Here is a 20,628-nt window from a genome sequence, read left to right as displayed (position 1 = left end):
ATATTTCGTCTAATGAATTTTTTTTAATAAAACTCTCAAAAATAATAAATCCCTAAGTGCGTGCCGCGCATTCAAGTTCTTCGAACTTTCATGAAACACATTCGTTTAGTTTTGCCGCTGATTTGAATGACAATTTGCTTAGCGCTATAAGAGCTGTCAGTTTTCCTCCCGATTCAAATCGCAACAAACTTCCAAAGGCGAATATAAGACGCTTGGAAACTCCTTGGATTCTAAAGACCATGTCGGTTTACCAGAACACCTCCATGGACACTATGAACTCGGCAACAGTGGCACTTCCAAGTGAATATTGTCGCCGATTCCAAGATGAAGAGAAGTTCCTTACGATGAACCTGTCAGTTACACTTACCTCGATAATTCTGAACACGTTCAGCTGCCCTTTCGTTATTCTCATGAACGCGTTGGTCATAGTGGCCGTTAAGACAAGACACAGACTTCAGACCATGAGCAACATACTGTTAGCCTCTTTGGCGGGAACAGATCTGCTTATGGGGACTACCACTCTACCAGCATCCGTCGCAGCAGAAATCTTCGCCATTGCTGATGGTTCCGTGACAACATACTGCACCTTCGTGAACAAGATTGTTTCTCCGTTAAGATTTCTTTCTGTTTTAACGTCTACTTTTCATTTAGGGGTAATAAGCGTTGAGCGTTACATCGCACTTAAATATTCTTTGCGATACTATACCATTATAACCAAATTCCGCCTAACGATAGCTATAACATTTACTTGGTGTTTAGCCGGGGTCTATACGCTATTCAAAATGTTAATAGTTACTTCGCTTCATTCTGTAGTCCTTCAATTTTTAACAGTTACTTGTGTATTAGTAATCGTGTATTGTCATGCATCTGTTTATGTTGTCACAAGACGCCATGAAAGGCAAATCCGAACGGAACAGATTCCTGCTGGAGAAGACGCAGAGCGATTTTTGAAGGAAAAGAAAGCCTGGAAAACAACTGGCATTATAATAGGTTTTGTTGTATTGTCTCTTTTACCAGGATTTTTTATAAATCTTGGTCTAACGTTCAATTGGGACCCGCGATGGCTTAATACCTTTCGCCCTCTTGTGCATTCTTCTCTTATGCTGAATTCACTTTGTAACCCAATTATTTATTGTTTCAGAATGAAACCTATGCGCCGAGCCATGATCTCACTTCTTAAGAGACAGACTGATAACAACTAATAAAACTTAAATTAATAAAAATTGTAACCTAAGCAAAGTGATGACAAGGTTCATGACAATAAAGATTGCACGTTTCAGCTCAATTTATGTCTTGGTATTTTTATAAAGTTCATGTAGAGCGTCTCTAATTCCTGCATCTAGACACATGTTTTGTATCGATTTCTAAGCATTTGTTTTTCGACAAAAGATCTCATCACCATCACCAACACCAACACCACAACCATCATCATCATCATCATCATCATCATTTTATTTGCCACATAAGAAGAATTATCACAAACACCAGGTGGTGTCAGTGGGGTGGCAACTTTTATGCTCTGCGGAGTCTTAATATCCTGGACGCCGCCACCATCAAGTTCCTAGTTAAGCTCAAGGACGTGATGTATATTTGAGAGAAACCTGTTTTGAGTCCACAACTACTCAAAGTCAGTTAATTTGTCCCTGTCTTGCAATCCTGTTTTTGCACGTATGTATCTGATATTGTTATATAGTTGTTAGACGATGTCATTATTATGTATGTTATTCTATTGTATAAGTAACGCCTATCGTCACAAATCTGTATATTATGTTAACAAATTGATTTTTAATGTAAGGTCAGTACTGTACCTGAAAGTATTAGCAAGTACCCATTTATATTGAGAACGGTTGTCCTTGGTAGAAGGGTTACCCTTCTTACATCTGTTCATAAACATTCCAAAAAAGAAAGACCCATTCGCCCCTGCAAAAAATAAGACCCAAACCTAGCACTTGAAGTACTTGTTGTAGAGCTTTTAGGAATTTTACGTCGTCGGGGATTGCTCAGAGACCTGTAATATTTGCTTAACGACTGTAGGTTTTGCTCGGGAAGAGGAGGGTGTTTCAACTCGGAACGGGATGCTGACCTTGAAAAGGCAAAAAGTGTCGTTCCCTCTGAACATGTTGCTTCAGACACGTTCACTTTTATTCGTGAAATTAATGGCTTATCCATGGAGGGGAAGTTTATGGTTTCCTTTGATGTGGAAAGTTTGTTTACCAACATTCCTTTGAGTGAATGTATAGACCTGGCGGACGACCACATTACCGAAGGCAACGCTGACATCAAACTAAGCACTTCTGACCTGAAAAGACTTTTCCTATTTGCCACTGCTGAAACCCATTTCATTTTCAAGGGCACACTATAACGATCAAGTTGATGGTGTAGCCATGGGTTCCTCCCTAACCCCCGTTCTTGTTAATCTTTTCATGGGTCACCACGAGAAGATCTGGTTGGAACAGCATAGGGATTCCCAGGTTTTATTCTACCGTCGTTATGTGGACGACACTTTTTGCTTTTTCAACTCGGACCGGGATGCTGACCTTTTCTTTAATTTCATTAACAATCAACATCCTAATATTCATTTCACTATGGAGAGGAACAGGTTCTTCCTTTTCTTGATGTGCTATTAAACAACAAATCCTCACAATTCCCTGTCACCACCGTATACCGCAAAAAGACCTTCACGGGATTGCTTACCAATTTTTTTAAGCTTTACACCCCTTTGCTACAAAATAGGGCTGGTTAAATGCTCATTGACAGGACCTTTAAGATCAACAACACGTGGTTGGATTTTCACAATAATATTCAGAATTTGTTTACTATTTTGCGTAAGAATCCCTATCCCGAGCATGTATTAGACGTGTTACTCTACCGTTATGTCACGAGAGCTGTAGTAAGGAACGACACACCACCTTCAACAGGTGTCGAGCAACAGGAGTTGCCCAAGCACTATTTGAAGATCTCCTACATCGGGCATTTTCGGGTGTTGCACAACAAAGGGTGCGCAAGCTAATCAATCGATTCTGTAAACCCATCGACATCAAATTTGTTTATTCTACCTTTAAAATTAAGAACTTGTTCAACGTGAAAGATCCTCTCCCTGACAGGCTCCGTACTCGCATCGTGTACAAATTCTCTTGTGCAAACTATAATGCTTGTTACGTTGGCGAAACAGGCCGAAATTTCCACACGCGTTTCGTGCACGAGCACTTGTCATCGGACAGATCTTCTCACCTTTATAATTTAGCATTTGCAGGCTTCAGAGTCGTGCCGTAACTCTTGTAACTTAGACAGCTTCAAGATGTTAGACTCTGCACCTACCAAGTACCAAGTTAAGCTTAAGGAGTCTATGTACATAAAGTGGGAAAAGCCGGACCTTAATCAACAGGTCAAACACATTAATTTGACATTTTCCTTATAGCTGCACGTACATGCGTATCTTTTAATTTCGTTAACTTCGAAATTTATCTAGCGTATTATTTTTCCAACGCAATGTAATGTACACGATTTGTAACAAGCACGTTTTAAATCACTGTAAACTTTCATAACCGTCACACTGACGAAGACGGTGGTACCGTCGAAACATGTTTGTGAAAATTAAAAAAGTCGTATCAACCTAGTAAATGGCCCAGCTCACAACGATTCTCTCGTAGCTCAGTTGGTTAGAGCGCCCAACCGGTATATGGGAGGCCATGGGTTCGATTCCCGTCCGGGACTCAGATTTTTCTTTGTCACACGCTCGTGTCATGCTGAATAATTTCTTCACCAAAGTCGTATTATTTTTGAAAATTTCTACATTACAAGTACTTTTTATATTAAAAACGCTTCATTAAAATCGCCGTGCACGTGTTTAAGGATTACCATACATTAATGTGATCAGAATTGGTTTGATTTTTTTCCGTAAGGAAAGAACGACCCTGAACTATAAAGGGCTTTCTCGATGTTCCAATTGGTTACTTTGCAATTTCCCTGTGAAATTTGGGTATAAAAAAATTTGGCGATACGTGTAACGAGAAAGGCCATAGCGTGAGATCTATTACAAAAAATGGAAATCCCTCACATGGTTTTGATGCGAGATGTTTCATGGGAATCTGCAGACTGAATTTCGTGGCAATCCCGCAGTATACCGCAGTACTGGGCATAAACCAGTGAGGCGCTAAGGACAGGAAAACATTTCGCGCCAATCGTCCTAGTCGCTTGTGTGTAGGACACTTGAAAAAAAAAAGAGGAAAACAGGATCATGCAAAAACAGTTTGCATGCCAAATATCGACGAGTTTTTGTTTAATAAATCGCCCGGGATTTCTCCGCAACCGCTTTGTGTGCCGCCAAAACAGGACGAAATTCGCTGCTAGCGAAATTCGCTTTTCGCAGGCGTTTTATTCGCCACGACGAGCGTTTATTAATAAAAGTCGTGTCTTGTGTCGCTAGCTTATAAACTGCGCCCTGACTGAAGGATCGAACGTTTGCGTCAAATCACTTTCGTGTTGGGTGAATATTTCTGACCGACAAAAGATTAGTTTGTTGTGTGGTAAATCAGGAGACGAAATTGTAAACAACGACTTAAAATGCCGCGGATGAGATCGCCGCAAAAACCGTCACGTGGAACTCTGCGGTTGACACAATCTAATTGACTTATGAAACTTTATAGCGGACTTGTGACTTGTATTGAAAACACACGTTGTTCAGGATAACTCGCGTGCGCTTCAAGTTTTAAAATTTTTAATGATTTTTTGAAAATTGGATATAAATCAGGAGCCCAGTCAGTTATTGATATGGAAACTGACATGTAAAAAATTCACTGATATTTGTCGAAAATTGCGGCAACTTTTATAAACTGTTAGTCATACAATCGACGACGGTGGTAAAATCGAGATTTACTTTCCAGTTGAAAAAGCTGCCTAGACTGACATATGCCAGTTTATCATTGCTTATGAAAAGGAGCCAAAACGAATGTTTTTTTAAAAAAATTCGGGGAAAGGTTCATTACCTGACACATTTTCCAACTTTACTTGTTGAAACAACACTTAAGCATCAGAAGTACATGATCTAGATTATGTACTTCTGTTAAGCATAAAATATTTTTAGCTAAGCGAACGTTATGAAGATGAGTCAGGACGCGTCGGACTCTTCCGAAAATACTATTTTATAAACTTAGGCTTAACTTGTAGTTATTAAAAAGTAAATTCTTATAAGCTTAAGTGGCCCCGAAAAGATGAGAAATAGTTACAAATGTCCGATTTTCATATTGGTTTCATGATTTTTATTAAGAACTAAGACAACGACACTTTCTGATTTAACAATTTCTCACGTTAGGATTAACAAGGATTATCGATCGAAGTGAAGCAAAACTAAATTTGCATGTCACATTAGCACAGAAAGGGACAAAAAATAAAGTTATAGGCAACAAGTTTTGAATGACACCAATGCAACAATGGGAGTTTTCTCAAAAGTTTAGTTCAGTTCAGCTCTTGATAGTCACATCTCTCTTTTACTAGGCAATTACGAGGGCTAGTACTTTCGTGCTGCGTTCAATAGTGGTAAATGAAGTGTTTTTTAAATAACACTCTCAAAAATAATCAATCCCTGAGTGCGTACCGCGCATTTAAGTTCTTAGAACTTTCATGAAACACATTCGTTTAGCTTTGCCGCTGATTTGAATGACAATTTGTTTAGCACTATAAGAGCTGTCAGTTTTCCTCCCGACTTAAATCGCAACAAACTTCCAAAGGCCAACATTAGACGCTTACGAACTCCTCCGATTTTTAAGACCATGTCAGTTTACCAGAACACCTCCATGGACGCTATCAACTCAACAGTGACAATTCCAAGTGAATACTGTCGCCGATTTCAAGTCATCGAAGATGAAGAGAAGTTCCTTACGATGAACCTGTCAGTTACACTGGCTGCCATAATTCTGAACGTGCTCAGCTGCCCTTTCGTCATTCTCATGAACGCGTTGGTCATAGTGGCTGTTAAGACAAGACACAGACTTCAGACCATGAGCAACATACTGTTAGCCTCTTTGGCGGGAACAGATCTGCTTATGGGGACTACCACTCTCCCAGCCTCCATCGTAGCAGAAATCTTTGCCATTGCCGGTGGGTCCGTGACAACATACTGCACCTTGAGGAACAAGATTGTTTCTCCGTTAAGTTTTCTTTCTGTTTTAACGTCCATTTTTCATCTAGGGGTAATTAGCGTTGAGCGGTACATCGCGCTTAAATATTCTTTGCGATACTACACCATTGTAACCAAATTCCGCTTAACGATAGCTATAACATTTACTTGGTGTCTAGCCGGGGTGTATACCCTATTCAAAATGTTAATAGTTACTTGGTTTCATTTTGTAGTTCTCCAATTCTTAACGGTTTCTTGTGTATTAGTAATCGTGTACTGTCATTCATCCGTGTATATGGTCGCAAGGCGCCACCAAAGGCAAATACGAACTGAACAGATTCCAGCAGGAGAAGACACTGAGCGATTTTTGAAGGAAAAGAAGGCCTGGAAAACAACTGGTATCTTAATAGGATTTCTTGTATTGTCTCTTTCACCAGCATCTTTTGTTAATGTTGGGTTAATGTTCAATTGGGACCCGCGATGGCTAAATAGCTTTCGTCCTCTTGTACATTCTTCTCTTATGCTGAATTCACTTTGTAATCCAATCATTTATTGTTTCAGAATGAAAACTATGCGCCAAGCCATGATCGCACTTCTTAAGCGACAGACTGATAACAACTTAACTTAAATTAAAAAAATTGAAAACTAAGCAGAGTAAGACATCGATAGAGTGTTTAAGAAAATATAATTGTACGTTTCAGTTTATTTTGTCGTGGCATTCTCCAAAGGTTCGTGTAGGACTTCATCAAGGCACATGTTTTGTATTTATTTCCAAGCATTAATCTTTCGACAAAAGCCCTCATCATCATCATCATCATCATCATCATCATCATCATCATCATTTATTGTTACAGAATGAAATCTATAAGCGCCAAGCTATGATCGCACTTCTTAAAGAGACAGACCGATAACAGCTATACTTAAATTAATAAAAAATTGTCACCTAAGCAGACTAAGATAACGGTATTAAGGACAATAAAGATTGCTCGTTACAATTCACTTTTCGTCTTGTTATTCTCAAAAAATTCTTGTTGTACTTCTTTATTTCCCGGTACAAGTTCATCCATCTAGTTAAATTGCTCTGAGTTCCTAGCGTTTGCATTTCAATCTCTTATGCTCTGCGGAGCCTTTTTTATGGGGGCGTATAAACACTTTGGATATGTTTGATTCGCCTGCTAGGGACAAGTTTCAGTGGGACAAGTCGGGTCATAATTACTGCAAACGTGAAACCGGGAGGGCCAAGTTTTGGCTCGGTCAACTTTTTTACATAAAAGACGGCCCAAGGGCATGAAAGGCAACCCTCTTGCCAGGGACATTATTTCTCCATATAAACAGGTCCCGGCTAAAATGAACATTGACAGCCATAAATAAGTAGTAGCTGATCATATTATAAGACTTCAGTTGTCTAAACACGTGAATAATTCAACGGCAAAAATGGAAAGTAGGTAATCTAAAAATATGTTCGGATTACTAAAAGTATGCGGATGGTGAGTACGATCACGAGATTGCTCAACTCTTTTGAAAATATCCACTTGCGCGTAGAGTATTTGTTAATAATATCGTCAGTTCTGTGGGTGAATAAATAATGTGGTTAAAAAAGGAATGTGTGTTGAGTGCAGGTATCATGCAGAAAATACACAGTTTATTTTAACTATATAGATTATTGTTTGGTACGGGGTTGGAAATGTATGGCTTACTTCAACAATAACTAATCTATCCAGGGTGACGGAAGTGAAAAGAAAGAACGCATGCCTTTGTTAGCCTTGGCGAACGACATCAAGTGATATTTTAGTGTTCTTAACACAAATTATTAATTCCAATATAACAGACTACCAATATTAAACATGTCAAAGCCAAATCGAAGAACCAATTTTTGATACCGAATAACCCAAACTCTGCAAGAACTGGATTATATAATCAATCATTGATATGGGATTTATGCGGAGATACGATACGCTTCAACACAGGCAGAATCTTTTATTAAGAATAATAATTTCAGGTAAACAGTTGTTCAAAAGCCCGTTTTAGGCATATTTGACTGAGTGCGGCTCTTCTTAGAGGAACGGCTCTGACGTAAGAGCTATGAAGTACTCGCGGGTGGGCGAGCTATTTTTTGACTGGGGAATAAAAACGGAAACTTTTCAAGTGCTTTTATGAAGATTTGTTTAAAAAAAGACATTTCGTCTCCTGGATTCGTAAGGTTTAACTAAGAAGTACATTTATAAAAGGAAAGAAACAGAGAACAAGGTGAAAGATCTACTCAGGTAAATTAGACTGTCCGAGATCACGGCTGGTCAATTGAGTTATCTTTAATCTAGTTCAGTAAATGCGACTTAAATACGTCGATTGAGAATCCCAACAGGAAGACTTAATTTATGTCCTTGCTATGGTCTACTAGGCGGTGAAGCCCTGAGTAATCTTTATAGTTAAATGTGACTAAAAATACGTCGATTGAGAATCCGGCGAACAGGATGACTTAATTTATGTCCTTAGTATGGCCTACTAGGCGGTACAGCCCTGGAAATAATTTGTTTTTAATGATGATTTTAGGAACTTTGTAAAGAAAAATAGAACATTCGAAACCGAACAATGACTGATATGATTTATTAGAACAGTGCCCAGCAAATAACGGTAATCCATAAGGAAGTAAGCAAGAAAAGATGGAAACAAATTAAGTATCAGCACCGTCTAGAAAAAGCGAGGATTGAAAACCGTGTTTCCATAAGAGATTTCTATAAGAGATTCATACTATCAGTTCATAAATCAGCAGCAAGGCAGCATTTTCTGCTTTAATTACTGCTCAAAACTAAAACATGTACACGATGACAGTGCTGGATACGAGTAAATGTGACGTGTAGGGATGAAACTAGGAATTATTGTTTTATACTGCGATTTGGCTATGACGCAAGGTTCATTACCTTTCTGATGTTGTTCCAAAAACATTTAACACCCTTTAAAAATATTGCATAAAAAGTTATTTATACGCGGAAGCAAACCTGAAATATCACATTGGTTTACTTGAGGGAATACTTAGGCTGATCAGTCATGTATATTGCGGTATGGCTTTTGCGGGCATGCAATACACGAGACATACTAGTTGAAGGTCGATTTCCTGATCAAAACCGCTTTTCATTTCTCGACGCAATATGTACCATGCCTATTTATCCCGGGGGCAGGGGGCACCCCCGTAACTATAGGAAAGCTATGTACATGTGCCGCAAAGGTTTATAAGCCTTGCCCCTATATAAATCGAAAATGGATACCCTTTTTAAGGCCCAAACCCTAAAATGCACCCTATTTTATAGGTACAACAATAACAAAGAATTGTTTTTCAGAGGTCTTTTTTATTTCTTTTCTGTGGCATGAAAAGTTAAAAAGTAATTCAGTTTAACAGACAATATCACACCATACCCCGAGAGCATATCAGGCCATTGCCTTTTAAAGACTGAGAACCTCAAAAACAATACCCTATCCCACGGCACATACCCATATAGCCCATATGTGGCCCGGAAGTACCTCCCTCCCTCCACTCCCGGTGGTGGAATGCATTCTATATCTTTCTTTAAATGTTTACCCGTCCAAACAGCAATCCATGTCATGATCTTCGCAATCTACAAATATACATTGTGTCAAAGAAGGTATCGAAGAAACCGAAGTCAAGAGATAGTTCTGAGTTGATGATGATGTGGAGTAAAAAAAAAGGAGAAATGAATTTCCCTTCCAATCACTTACAAGATTAACATAAACACCTGAATATAGGGATCACGAGGGATAACATAACAATATAATAATGCATAAAAATGCATCCGTCACATTCCATACGTAGAAACACTTTCGTCACACAATAACTGCTATCCTTGATCGTGAGCAAGTTATATTAACACTTTCAAATCAGACCACTTCATAATAAGTTCAAAGGGCAGTAAATATTTTAAGGAAGGATATATCGCAAAATAGTCATAAAAATTCTAAAATATTCATAACTACTTAATATTGGTAAACATACTGAATTTCAGCGAAGATCAGCGAAACTAACGGGAAACAGGTTTCGCGGCGAACAGAACAAACATGAGCTAAGTTAATCCAATTTTAAATGAGTGGAAATGCCATATAATAAATTCCTCTCAGGAAACAAGTGCTGTCTAAAGTATAAATTGATTTCCGCGGAGAGGTCAGCTGACATGATAAATCAAACATCTCTCGTTAAATGATATGAGACATGATATGATGCATTTTGTTACTATAGTATAAGGTTCATTATGATGACAGATTAATGATGTAGCATGGCTTCCTGGATATGATGTTTAGTTAGCAACGAGCAGTACTAAGCACGGCTGTTCGAAGTTCTGAAGCCTAATCTGCAACACTTATCCAGGATTTAAAGTAAATCCAGGTTTTTAACTTCTCTTAAACGATACTGTTTTGCACTGCTAATGTTTTGTGGAGTTTGTCATTAGAGACCCCTCATTAGACAAAGTAAAAGCCGAAGACCAAAATCATAAACGGAAAACTCAAGAAAACCGCAACCTTAAAAAAAAAACGAAAACAAGAAAAGTTACAAAATTGAAACTAAAAAAACGTTAATCCCGGATTTAATTTTCAATCGTGCTTTGAACAACCGTATCAAAATCTGCACGATTTACGGATGTGGTTTAGAACACAACCTTGGCAGCCCATCAAAACTTGTAGCTTATGGGGCATAGTTCAAGTATTTAAGCGTGCCTTTTGCGACGACAGTAATAAACCTGCAAACATTAGTTTGCATTCCGCGCCAAGCACGTACTGTGCTATTAAAGGTTTTGAGCGAGTCACCTCGCCATTCGAAAACCTGACACTGCAAGAGAACACACAGCGAATCAAAACAGTCAGCAACTGGATTGATGCTGAGAAAACCAAGCAAGAATCGATAAGAACTCTACATACTTTTGACTTTTCAGATGTATTTTACTACGGCGTCCAAGCAATTATTCATACTGTTTCAACAATGGAAGGTTACCTCGACAAAAGGTTAGTCAGACGTTAAAATGTGCTTGGAATGCACTGAGGGATTGAAAGGGTAGACTAAATACAGTGGAACCCCGATATAACGATATTCGATATAACGATATTCCCGATATAACGATGAATATGTTATGTCCCGGCAATAGTGGGACGGAACCCCGATATAACGATTCCTCATACAACGATATAATTTACTGCCCCTTGGCATATCGTTATATCGGGGTTCCACTGTAGCTACCAACGAGTTAAAGCTGAGCTACCAAAAGCCAGTTAAGGCTTAGCTTGTGCGTGCAAACCCTCACTTATGACATCTTATGAGACCTTTTGAGATTCTATCGTATACCTCCTTTTAATGTTTCTTTGTTATTATTCGTGTTAATTCATGGAATCTAAAATGAAAAAGAATACTCACTTCGTTATACTAAATTATCCATATGCTGCTGATGCGGGGTCAGGCTGAATGGAACGGAAGCAGTATAAAGTTGTAATAAATCTTAGTTCCGATTACTTCCTCAACCATGTCAACATTGGCAAATCAAATCCGTTTTACGTTCGGTTGTCAATACAAAGCTAGCTAGTATCACAGAAGGCATGAAGCTTTCATAGATTTCTGTCAATTATAATTCCTAGATATCTTGATACAAGGCAGCTAAAAAAACATTTAATCACAAAACACGACAACAAAGAACCTCGAGACAATATAGAGCAGAATAAAAAAGCTCCAAAACAAAACAAAAATTCGGAGGTTTTTTTACACCAAGGTATACTGAACGGGAGTCCTCAAAATTTCGGAGCAAGTTTTTTCCTTTTTCTGGCCGAGCTCCATTTCGGATTCTAGCGCACTCAAGCATCAGTTTATATCTTTATATAACGTTCGATTTTTCTGAACTTTACCTTATGTTACATTCAGCTCCATTTTACGCATTTCCATTTTCCCTTGGCCAAAGAGACAATGACTCGAAATGACCTTTAGTAGACGTGGATCCATATCTTATCTTTTGCAATCATAACATTGCTTACTTATTGCCAAAACATCCGGCCTTGTAGATTTAAACAAGCGTTATCTATTCTTGTCTAGTCTACTCAGCGACCACCTAGCGATCTTTGTCACACTAGGCGAGTTCATACTAGGTACATAAGTAGGCCTTAAGTATGCCGAAAACCTACTTGGAATGTGAACGGGGTTTATAGTAGTTCAGGTACCCTACTTTGTAACCTTGGAAACGACCTATCCTCAAAGAAGCCGAAGCACGCGCTCAAGTCTATTTTTACCGTGCTCGAGTGCATGCTTACGCACTATCAAAACACTCGAAAGCGATAACACGTCAATCAACTAAACGGCGGGAAAAGCTTGTGCACGCAAACCTTCTTGGCGAAGCAAAAACATGGATCATATCCAAATTGAAATCCACAGCTTCTATAACTGTTGCCGGTTGAAAGTCGCCATAATGCTAAACCGACCCTTTCTTCTACGCTAATTGGCGCACGCATCCGCGTCTTTTGTTTTTGTGGATCTGCTCTTACAAGGTCACAAAGGTATTCAAATGTTGCTTGAGTGACACGAAAATGTTCCTTCCAAAGGAAATGCAGTGCTGGATTAGCTATTAGAAGGCGAAACCAGTTCTGTGGACGAGGCCAACCCGCTAGCGCTCTTCTTTTCAGTTGTGGTCTTTGTTGCTGTGAAAGTCCTGCCATACACATACCAAAAAAAAAAAAAAAAAACCAAAAACCTAACAAAAATACAGCAACATCCGACGATTTCGCCGGCTAATTCTAAAGGCTTCCTCCATCATAGCAAAGCAATACATTTGTTGAAGCGCGAAAGACCGAAGAAGTAGAAGAGTAAAAATCAAAATAAGGCATGCTATTCGAACGTTTCGAGGTCGCATGGTGAAAGTTTGGGTGTCTTGTTATTTGCTTTGGCGGGGTTTGCCGCATAGTTTGATTGACAAGCTATCCCGCAAGTAGCATACTTTACAACTTAGTATGAACGCTTGTCTTTAAAAGTGAGCACCGACCGTCTAAAGTTCACTTGAGTTTTTATCGCACTTAAGGCCTACTTGGGCCCTAGTATGAACCCACCTCGCATCAAAGTACTACACGCATGATTAGTATATAAATGTATAAAGTTGCACGCGTAGTTCGAATTGCAAATTTTTCTAACTTTTTTTGTTTGTCTGTAAACATTTTTTGAGCATTTGGTGCATAAGTTATCTCTTTCTTCTGATTGCGGGGCAGGCGCAGAACGTAATGTGTGGAAATTTCTAAATTTCCACACAAATTTCCTTTATCTTAATAGCCCAAAATTAATAACATGTGGAAAGGTCTTATATTTAATTCCTCTCGCGAGTTCAGTTTAATTTGATTTCTATCATTTTAGATGTCGCCGGCTCTTTTGTGGCCGTACTAGCGCTAGCAGTGTTGTACGAGTGTGTGAAAGGCATTCACGCCTATCTACGATCACATCTTAAACACCACGATAGAGGAACGCCTTTGACAAAGAAACAGTTTGACCTTGAGTGTACCAGGTATAATATCGATAATATTTATGACGACCTTTTTGCCATCCTGTGCTAACATCAGCAGAATTGTTAGACAAGTATATAATTGGGTGAAAGGATGTGAACAGTCATTAGATGTTTTGTAGCTATAGTTAGGTTTTACAAGAAAAATTATGCCTACATACACAAAACTGTAAAAACAGAGTCGGGGTAATATATATAAGTGCCAGTTTTGGCAAATCTTCGCTAAAGCACTCGAAAAATTTCCTAATTATTTCATCTAATCAAAAACTGGTGCGAGCGCTCACGAGTACTCCGAAAGCAATCGCGCGTACAAATACGTCAGGTTGCTTAGCAATTTCGGGAAAGAAAACCGCGGGCTAAGTCACTTCTCGGAGACTGAAGTGATGTCGCCATCAACTGGCACTTGCTCCCCCGACTGAACAAAGACTTGAAATATTCGTTATTGCTGCTGTTGTTGCTGATGATGACGACGACGACGATGTTAATTGGTGATGATGATACTAATGGTGATGATAATGATGATGATGATGATGATGATGATGTTATCCATTCACTACTCACAAGGAGTACAAAGAAAGTTCGTATTGTGTGATCAACAGGGGTAAGAGTAGTTATGAAAAGGACGTTGTTGGTGACTGACGTTTCGACAGTCTGAGCGGAATTTATCTTTAGAGCCAAGTGAACGTAAAGTCAATAACATCATGCCTTTGACCAAAAAACTTCAACGGACCATACGTATAACACTATAATGGCTTTCGCTCAGGTTGTTGAGACGTCAGTTAGCAACAACAGTCTTTTCAGAACGACTCTCACTCGGACGATCACACTAAACGAATTTCTAATACTCCTGGGTTCACACCATTACTTAGTATAAAGAAAATCGACGATTAAATAGGTTAAGATTAAATTATCACGATTCAAGAGGAAATTATTTTTAGGTTAAGAATAGATGATTAAAACGAACTTAACACATTTCTTTTCTTCTGTCTTTTTAGGTCAAACGCTTCGATGGTACAATTTTCCAAGACTTGCATGTTTGTGGCCGAACTCTCTTTCGCTTATTTCCTGATGTTAGTCACAATGACGTACAACACGTGGCTCTTTATGGCTGTTGTGATTGGTCGAGGACTTGGTTATTACCTGGTGACGCCTCTCATTGGCTCGCACATTGGCAGCGATGAGACTGATCACCATGGCTACAGTGACGTTTTGCAGGATTCTCCATTAACGAGAAGAAAACGACAACCCCTGATAAACTCTGCAGACATTTAAGTACGGAACTTGCATAAATGAAGAAAGCTAGAGTTCACTGCAGGAACTGTATTGTATTTCATTGCGAACATTGCGAAAATTTAAGAAAGCCAAAACCTCATCTCAAAGGTTGCGTCCAGCATGGCGGCCAGTCAACTAGTATTTAACACTGACAATAACCTGGGGACGAGGAAAAGGGAATCAAGTATTTCGCAGAATGAAAATACAGAACTATCATAAGTTTTGAAAAGCTTTACTCGTGTAACTGACTCATCAAAACTAATTTAATTGAGTGCCGTATATAATTCGAAATTGCTTTTTTTTTTTGCCTTACTGTGTTCTGTAAGTTTTTTTAAAAAGACTCACGCGACCTACTCAACCATTCAGATGTGAAATTAGATTGGGCACATGCGTTTTCCCGCGCTAAGAGGCGATTACTGATTAAAAGTGTTTGCCTCGTGTTCTCATTTGTTCATTTGTGCTTCTAGTATTTAACCCTTGTAATTGCTTTGGTTTTACGGTATTTCGAGACTTAAAGATGATTTCCAGTCCGTACTGCGCAGACTCAGGGTTGGTTTTCATTTTTGTTTTGAATTCGTTGAAACGTTACACTTCGGTGATAGCGTACATGAAGTTTTTTTAGTTCGCCATTACGGATCGTTTCGTTCAAGAATTCACGATGAGCTAAAACGTCCGTTTGAAATACCGTCGAGCTTCTTTTACTCGTTATTATTGTTTTGCAAGGATATCTGGCGTTAATAATGAAGAAAAAGGTAAGTTTTGTCCAGGAATTTTTATTTTTGCTAGTAAACATTCTTCTGTTTGTGAGACTCACAAACATTGCAGGCGGAGATTGCGCAGTACGGACTGGAAATCATCTTTAATGAAAAACCGCTCAATTAGCAACCTTAATTATATAGCCGGTAGTAAATCCTATATTGTCAGCACGGCTATTTTTCCTTAATTTCTGGGAACTGTCCAATTTGGGATTAAATTTGGATAGTTTCAATTAGGAATTTTAGGTACAATTCACAATCTGTCCAATTTAAGATAAATTGGACAGTTTCGTCTCAGCCAATCAAATCGAAGAAAACACAACATGTGACGGATAGTAGCCAATTAGTACAAAGCATAGCGTCAGCGCTGTAAACTGGTCGCATTGTGAGTCGACAATGGCGGAATTTTATTGAGCAAGTTTGCTACGTTTTTCTATTCCTTTTGAGCTTTTCAGCAATAGAAACAACAAAGAGAAATTTTCTACGTTGTCAGAAGACGAGCTAGCTACACTAAGAAGCAAAAACCAGGAGCAAAACACCTCCAATAGTACAAAACTTGGGTGAACGTAAGTGCAGCGAAGCGAAGCAAGAAATCTGTCAGATATTTATCGCCATGAGGCATGAGGTAGATGCAATTCTTTGTCGTTTTTTGCTGAAATTCGAAAAGAAAAGACGGCGATGAAGTACGAACGATATAGTGGAAAGGAGTATGTCACATTCAAGAAGTTGTTAAGCTCTTCGGACACTTTGTTTACGACTTTCATTGATTGATGCAGTGTTTTCACTCACTTTGTAGCAAGCTTCGCAAACTCAGGTGAATAAAATTGCACTGTTTTGTTTAAGTTTTATTTGTGAAGACAATGCTCTGAGTGAGTTGCATGTGCTGTGTTATGCATACTATTGTTGAATGCTTTTCCCGTTCTGGACATAAGTTTATTGTTTATGCTGGATTGACTGACTACAAGCTATATAATTAATATGTAACCGGACTACATGCTTGTCCAATTTTGGAAATAATTAGATTCAAAAAATTCCTCTGACAGCCAAATTGGACTCGGCCTACGGCCTCGTCCAATTTTGGCTGCCCTCGGAATTTTTTTCATCAAATTATTCCCAAATTGGACAGCATGTAGTCCAATTACGTATACGAATTAACAGGTATATGGTTTCACGCGCGCTCGATTCTTCGCCGCTTGAATTGAGAAACCTGATTCGATCAAAACCTTCATACTTATTACAGAGCTTAAGATCTTCAAATAGTTTCTCTGATTGTTTGTTACTTCGTTCTCATTTTCTCACGTAAGTTTCAAGGTTTAAATTGTCCTTTACGGGAACTAGATCTATTGGGAGGCTCCACTATAGTTACCTGTAGAGTCAGTAGAAAACTGTATTCGTTCAGTTAGAGAGGAGCCTGAAGAATGGCGAGTGAAAAAATACAAAAAAAAGAACAACCCTTTTCAAAAATTTAATCCCCCCTGGCCTTTATTCCGTCTTTCTTCTGATGCTTTCCAACTTACTGAACGCCTGGAACAGGTTATAAGCATTCTTGTGAGAATATGTAAAATCACATTGACAACGCATGAATTAATTGCTTTACCTGCATATTATTATTATTAGTCGACCAAAACAACATGTGTAATAAAAGACCTACATAGCTTGAACCAGAAACCCATAAGGGTTGAAACGTGTAACGCGCGCGCACAGCGTTTGAATATTCATTTTGCTAAGTACCATATTTGGAAGCACGAATTTAAGAATTTGTACGCAAGTGCTTTATACACGCAATGACACACGCAACATAATTTTTGGTTTTGCGGTAATTTGCTTGAATTTCGACCTTAACTCCGTAAATTTCTTACAGAAACTAAAAAATACATAAAGTGTTTTGAAGCGAAGTTCTCCAGACTACTTCAAGAAGATGAAACAGGAGAATTTAACCAAATTTAACTTTATTCAACCAAGCTTGTTCAAAAACAAGATTACGCCATCGAGCGCAAGCTAGCGCGCGCTGTGAATTTAATCCAAATGTAGTAATTTTGATTGGTTAAATGGTTCTCGTAATTTTCCAAATATGGTACTTAGTGTAAACGAATGTGCAAACGCTTTGTACAATGCGAATCATAGGGAGTTACACGTTTCAACCCTTATGGGTTTCTGCTTGAACTGAATAAACAGGCAAGTAAATCATAATAAACAATTTTAATACCCAGTGACTGAACTGTCGCATAATTTTGCTTTTAGTTCTTCAGAAAGGCGATCACTCAAGGACGTTTTTTTGGCTGCAGCGTCCATGTTAAAAGAAAATTGAAAACCACTCCCCCCCCCCAAAAAAAAAAAACAAACAAACAAACAAACAAAACAAAAACAAATATATTTCCGCAATCATCTTCCGGGATTCATGGAATTGTCCTTGCGCGTCTATTTAATTAAACATTTACTCAGTGAGCTGAAATCATTCTTATGAGAATAAAATACATAGATAAAATTTTCCGAAAATCAACACGTTATCAGCCGGAAAAACTTCGAGCAGGGGAGGGATTTCGGAGATTAATTTCTCCGGTTAGATGATTGGTGACGAGTTTAGAATTTCCGACGTTAATCAAGATGCAAATGAACGTCTATGCTATATATACTTGAATAATTCAAATGCTATTATACTGCAAATGCTCTATCCAGTCTATTTCTAAATGCTCCCCCCTCTTTTTAAAAGCCGTCCCCCTTCTCCAGTCCTGAACTTTATTTTTTTACTACGCTCCCCTCACCATTTAACACCCTTCACAATTGCAAGTTGGTACGGCCGGTACTGTACAAAAAATAATTCTTTCTAGGTAAACAGTGCACCAGTCACTTGTACGCTCTGTGATAGAACTTAGTAAACATATCAGACTTTTTGTTTCTTTTGTTTTACTTTTGTTCGTGTGACCTGGGACACAAAGTGAATAGATCGGAAGCTAATACACGAAGAAACATGTCACACAGAGAGAGTACAGTGAACTGCAGATGGGACATGCTACGACACGTACAATTTTGGTACAATGGGACATGATGCTGGAGCAGCAACATGTTTCTGCTACATGTCCCCTTCTTTGTTTGTTTCATACTGCGTCAATTTTGCACAATAAAATCTCTAATTGATTTGTATGAGTGCAAATTTATTACTTTTCTGAGCTTTGCATTTTTTTTTAATGGAAGACAACGGTAATGTTAAATGCTAGAAGTTTGATCGGTATGAGTGCAAATTAATTACTTTTGCAGCGCTTTGTAGTTTCATGACTCGGCAGTAATCCAGCTGGGTAAACATGAACTTTCCTGGAACCCAAATGACAAAGCGCGTCGCAGAACATGGGACGTGACTTTGCAACACGTTTTTTAAGTGTTGGCGCCTGTAAGAATAGTGTTCTTGACCTCAAGATTTGCTCTAAGTTCAATGCCAATCTAACTCACTGACTGCTGCAAAGTTTATACTGCAAGTAATTATGACCACCAGATATGATTGGTCCGAAGAAAATAACCTTCAAAAATAAAATTTTAAAAGATTGATAAGTATGAGTACAAATTAATTATTTTTCTGAGCCCTGCAATTGTTTGATAACAACAGTAGCCCGCCTGAGTAAACAAGAACTTTCTTGGAACCCAAGTGACGTAGTGCGTCGCGGAAAATAGAAGAAAACGAGAACTCGAAACCACTGACAGGCAACGCCCTGTTGCAACTAAAGTCAGTTTGTTGCAGCTGCAGTTGTTGAGGCCGTGAGCGCAATGGCTTCTACTTTGTTCTTTTGGTTTGTTTTTGCGATCTTCACAAGTCATGCAACAGCATCACATTTTCGCGGTGGAATCATAACCTGGAAGCCTGATGAAAATTTTGCGAACAAGGTAATTAATGCAAACTGAAAGAGTAGAATTGAAGAGCGTTGCTAGAAACGATGTAACGGGTCAAGAAAAGCATTTTCTGCAAGCTCGTTCAGTTTGTACCTGAGAAACTTTTGAATCTCACCCGACGTGCAACCTGTTTTGAAATGATTCAACGGTAAAGTTTTTTTCTCGAAAAAACCCAAAGATAATCGAGAGATAGACAACAACTTGATTGAAGGTATAGCTAATTCGGGTACCCGTCTCGGTTTGGGACTCGAATGCCTTTTTGGTGTAACTTGCATACAGAAAACATTGATTCCTACTGAAAACTCGTGTTACAAAAGCAGAAATTTAGGAATGCTAAAATTCAAGTTCTGGCTTATCCTCTCTAGAGAAAGGTGTGAAGTGCCTTACAAGACCATTTGCAAGCCTGATTGAAAAAAAAAAAAAAAAAAAAACTCGTAGAATTAAAAATCAAGCTCGAATCTTCTTTGCCCGAGGTAGATTTGCACTAACAAGATTTTTTACGCCTTGGGAGATCTTTTTATTATGGATGTCGAATTGCGTGCGTAGAGTCATGGTTTAAGTTAAAGTGGTCTTGGTTTCAGTAAATAGTTTTGTTAGAATGTGAAAAATGCTGACTGCATAATGATATTGAATTGAATACACATATGGTGTATACTGGGCTGGAGTGTTTTGAAAGATAAAAAATTACAGATTACTTTCTATGAAAATTGCCTACAGTAATTTGGAAATCCGGATATTAAGAGGAACTAAACTGAATTTTTAACAAGATGATCAAAACAAGGTGTGCAGTAAAAAGAATACTTAGCGTGAGTAGACATTAAACAAAGACTGGGACGATAAACATTTACATTAAGTCTGAGCAAAAAGCTCGGTATTTAGCAACTAAACTTCATTTGATTTTACTGTGAGGTCTTCAAAAAACTTACAAATAAAACAAAACTGTTTTTGTTGTTGTGTTCATGTTTAAAAGCAGTAACCCGGTCGTAAAGATTGGAAACTTTGCCATAAGCACACCCAAGATATTTCTGAGAATCAACTTCCGGGATTCTTGGAACTGTCCTTCCGCGTTTGATTTATTTAA

At 38.5% G+C, this 20,628-nt stretch overlaps 2 protein-coding genes across 4 annotated transcripts in view; both read left to right on the top strand.

The window, feature by feature from the left end:
• Window positions 1–1,371: 1,371 nt before the first annotated feature.
• Window positions 1,372–15,790, top strand: LOC144649692 (protein SLC31A2-like). Of its 3 annotated transcripts, none has more exons than XM_078509269.1 (4): window positions 1,372–1,627; window positions 11,053–11,122; window positions 13,497–13,644; window positions 14,637–15,790. In XM_078509269.1, exons 2-4 carry the CDS (start codon window positions 11,053–11,055, stop codon window positions 14,911–14,913), a joined length of 495 nt encoding a protein of 164 aa, XP_078365395.1. In that variant the 5' UTR covers window positions 1,372–1,627; the 3' UTR covers window positions 14,914–15,790. The 3 variants fall into 3 exon arrangements, with proteins under 3 accessions (XP_078365395.1, XP_078365389.1, XP_078365383.1); XM_078509263.1 differs by lacking the exon at window positions 1,372–1,627 and adding an exon at window positions 8,281–8,379; XM_078509257.1 differs by lacking the exons at window positions 1,372–1,627; window positions 13,497–13,644 and having other exon boundaries at window positions 10,720–11,122.
• Window positions 15,791–19,343: 3,553 nt separating this feature from the next.
• Window positions 19,344–20,628, top strand: part of LOC144662193 (scavenger receptor cysteine-rich domain-containing protein DMBT1-like) — a 31,900-nt gene continuing 30,615 nt past the window's right edge. The window contains exon 1 of the mRNA XM_078522957.1: window positions 19,344–19,541. Within this exon, the coding sequence (XP_078379083.1) occupies window positions 19,425–19,541 (117 nt within the window). The 5' untranslated portion in view covers window positions 19,344–19,424. The remainder of the gene's footprint in view (window positions 19,542–20,628) is intronic.

The sequence above is a fragment of the Oculina patagonica genome, chromosome 1 (genome assembly GCF_052425735.1).
Source record: "Oculina patagonica isolate OP01 chromosome 1, crgOcupat, whole genome shotgun sequence".
NCBI lineage: Eukaryota > Metazoa > Cnidaria > Anthozoa > Scleractinia > Oculinidae > Oculina > Oculina patagonica.
Note: the sequence above shows the minus strand (reverse complement) of the source record. Positions and strands in the feature narration are given on the sequence as shown.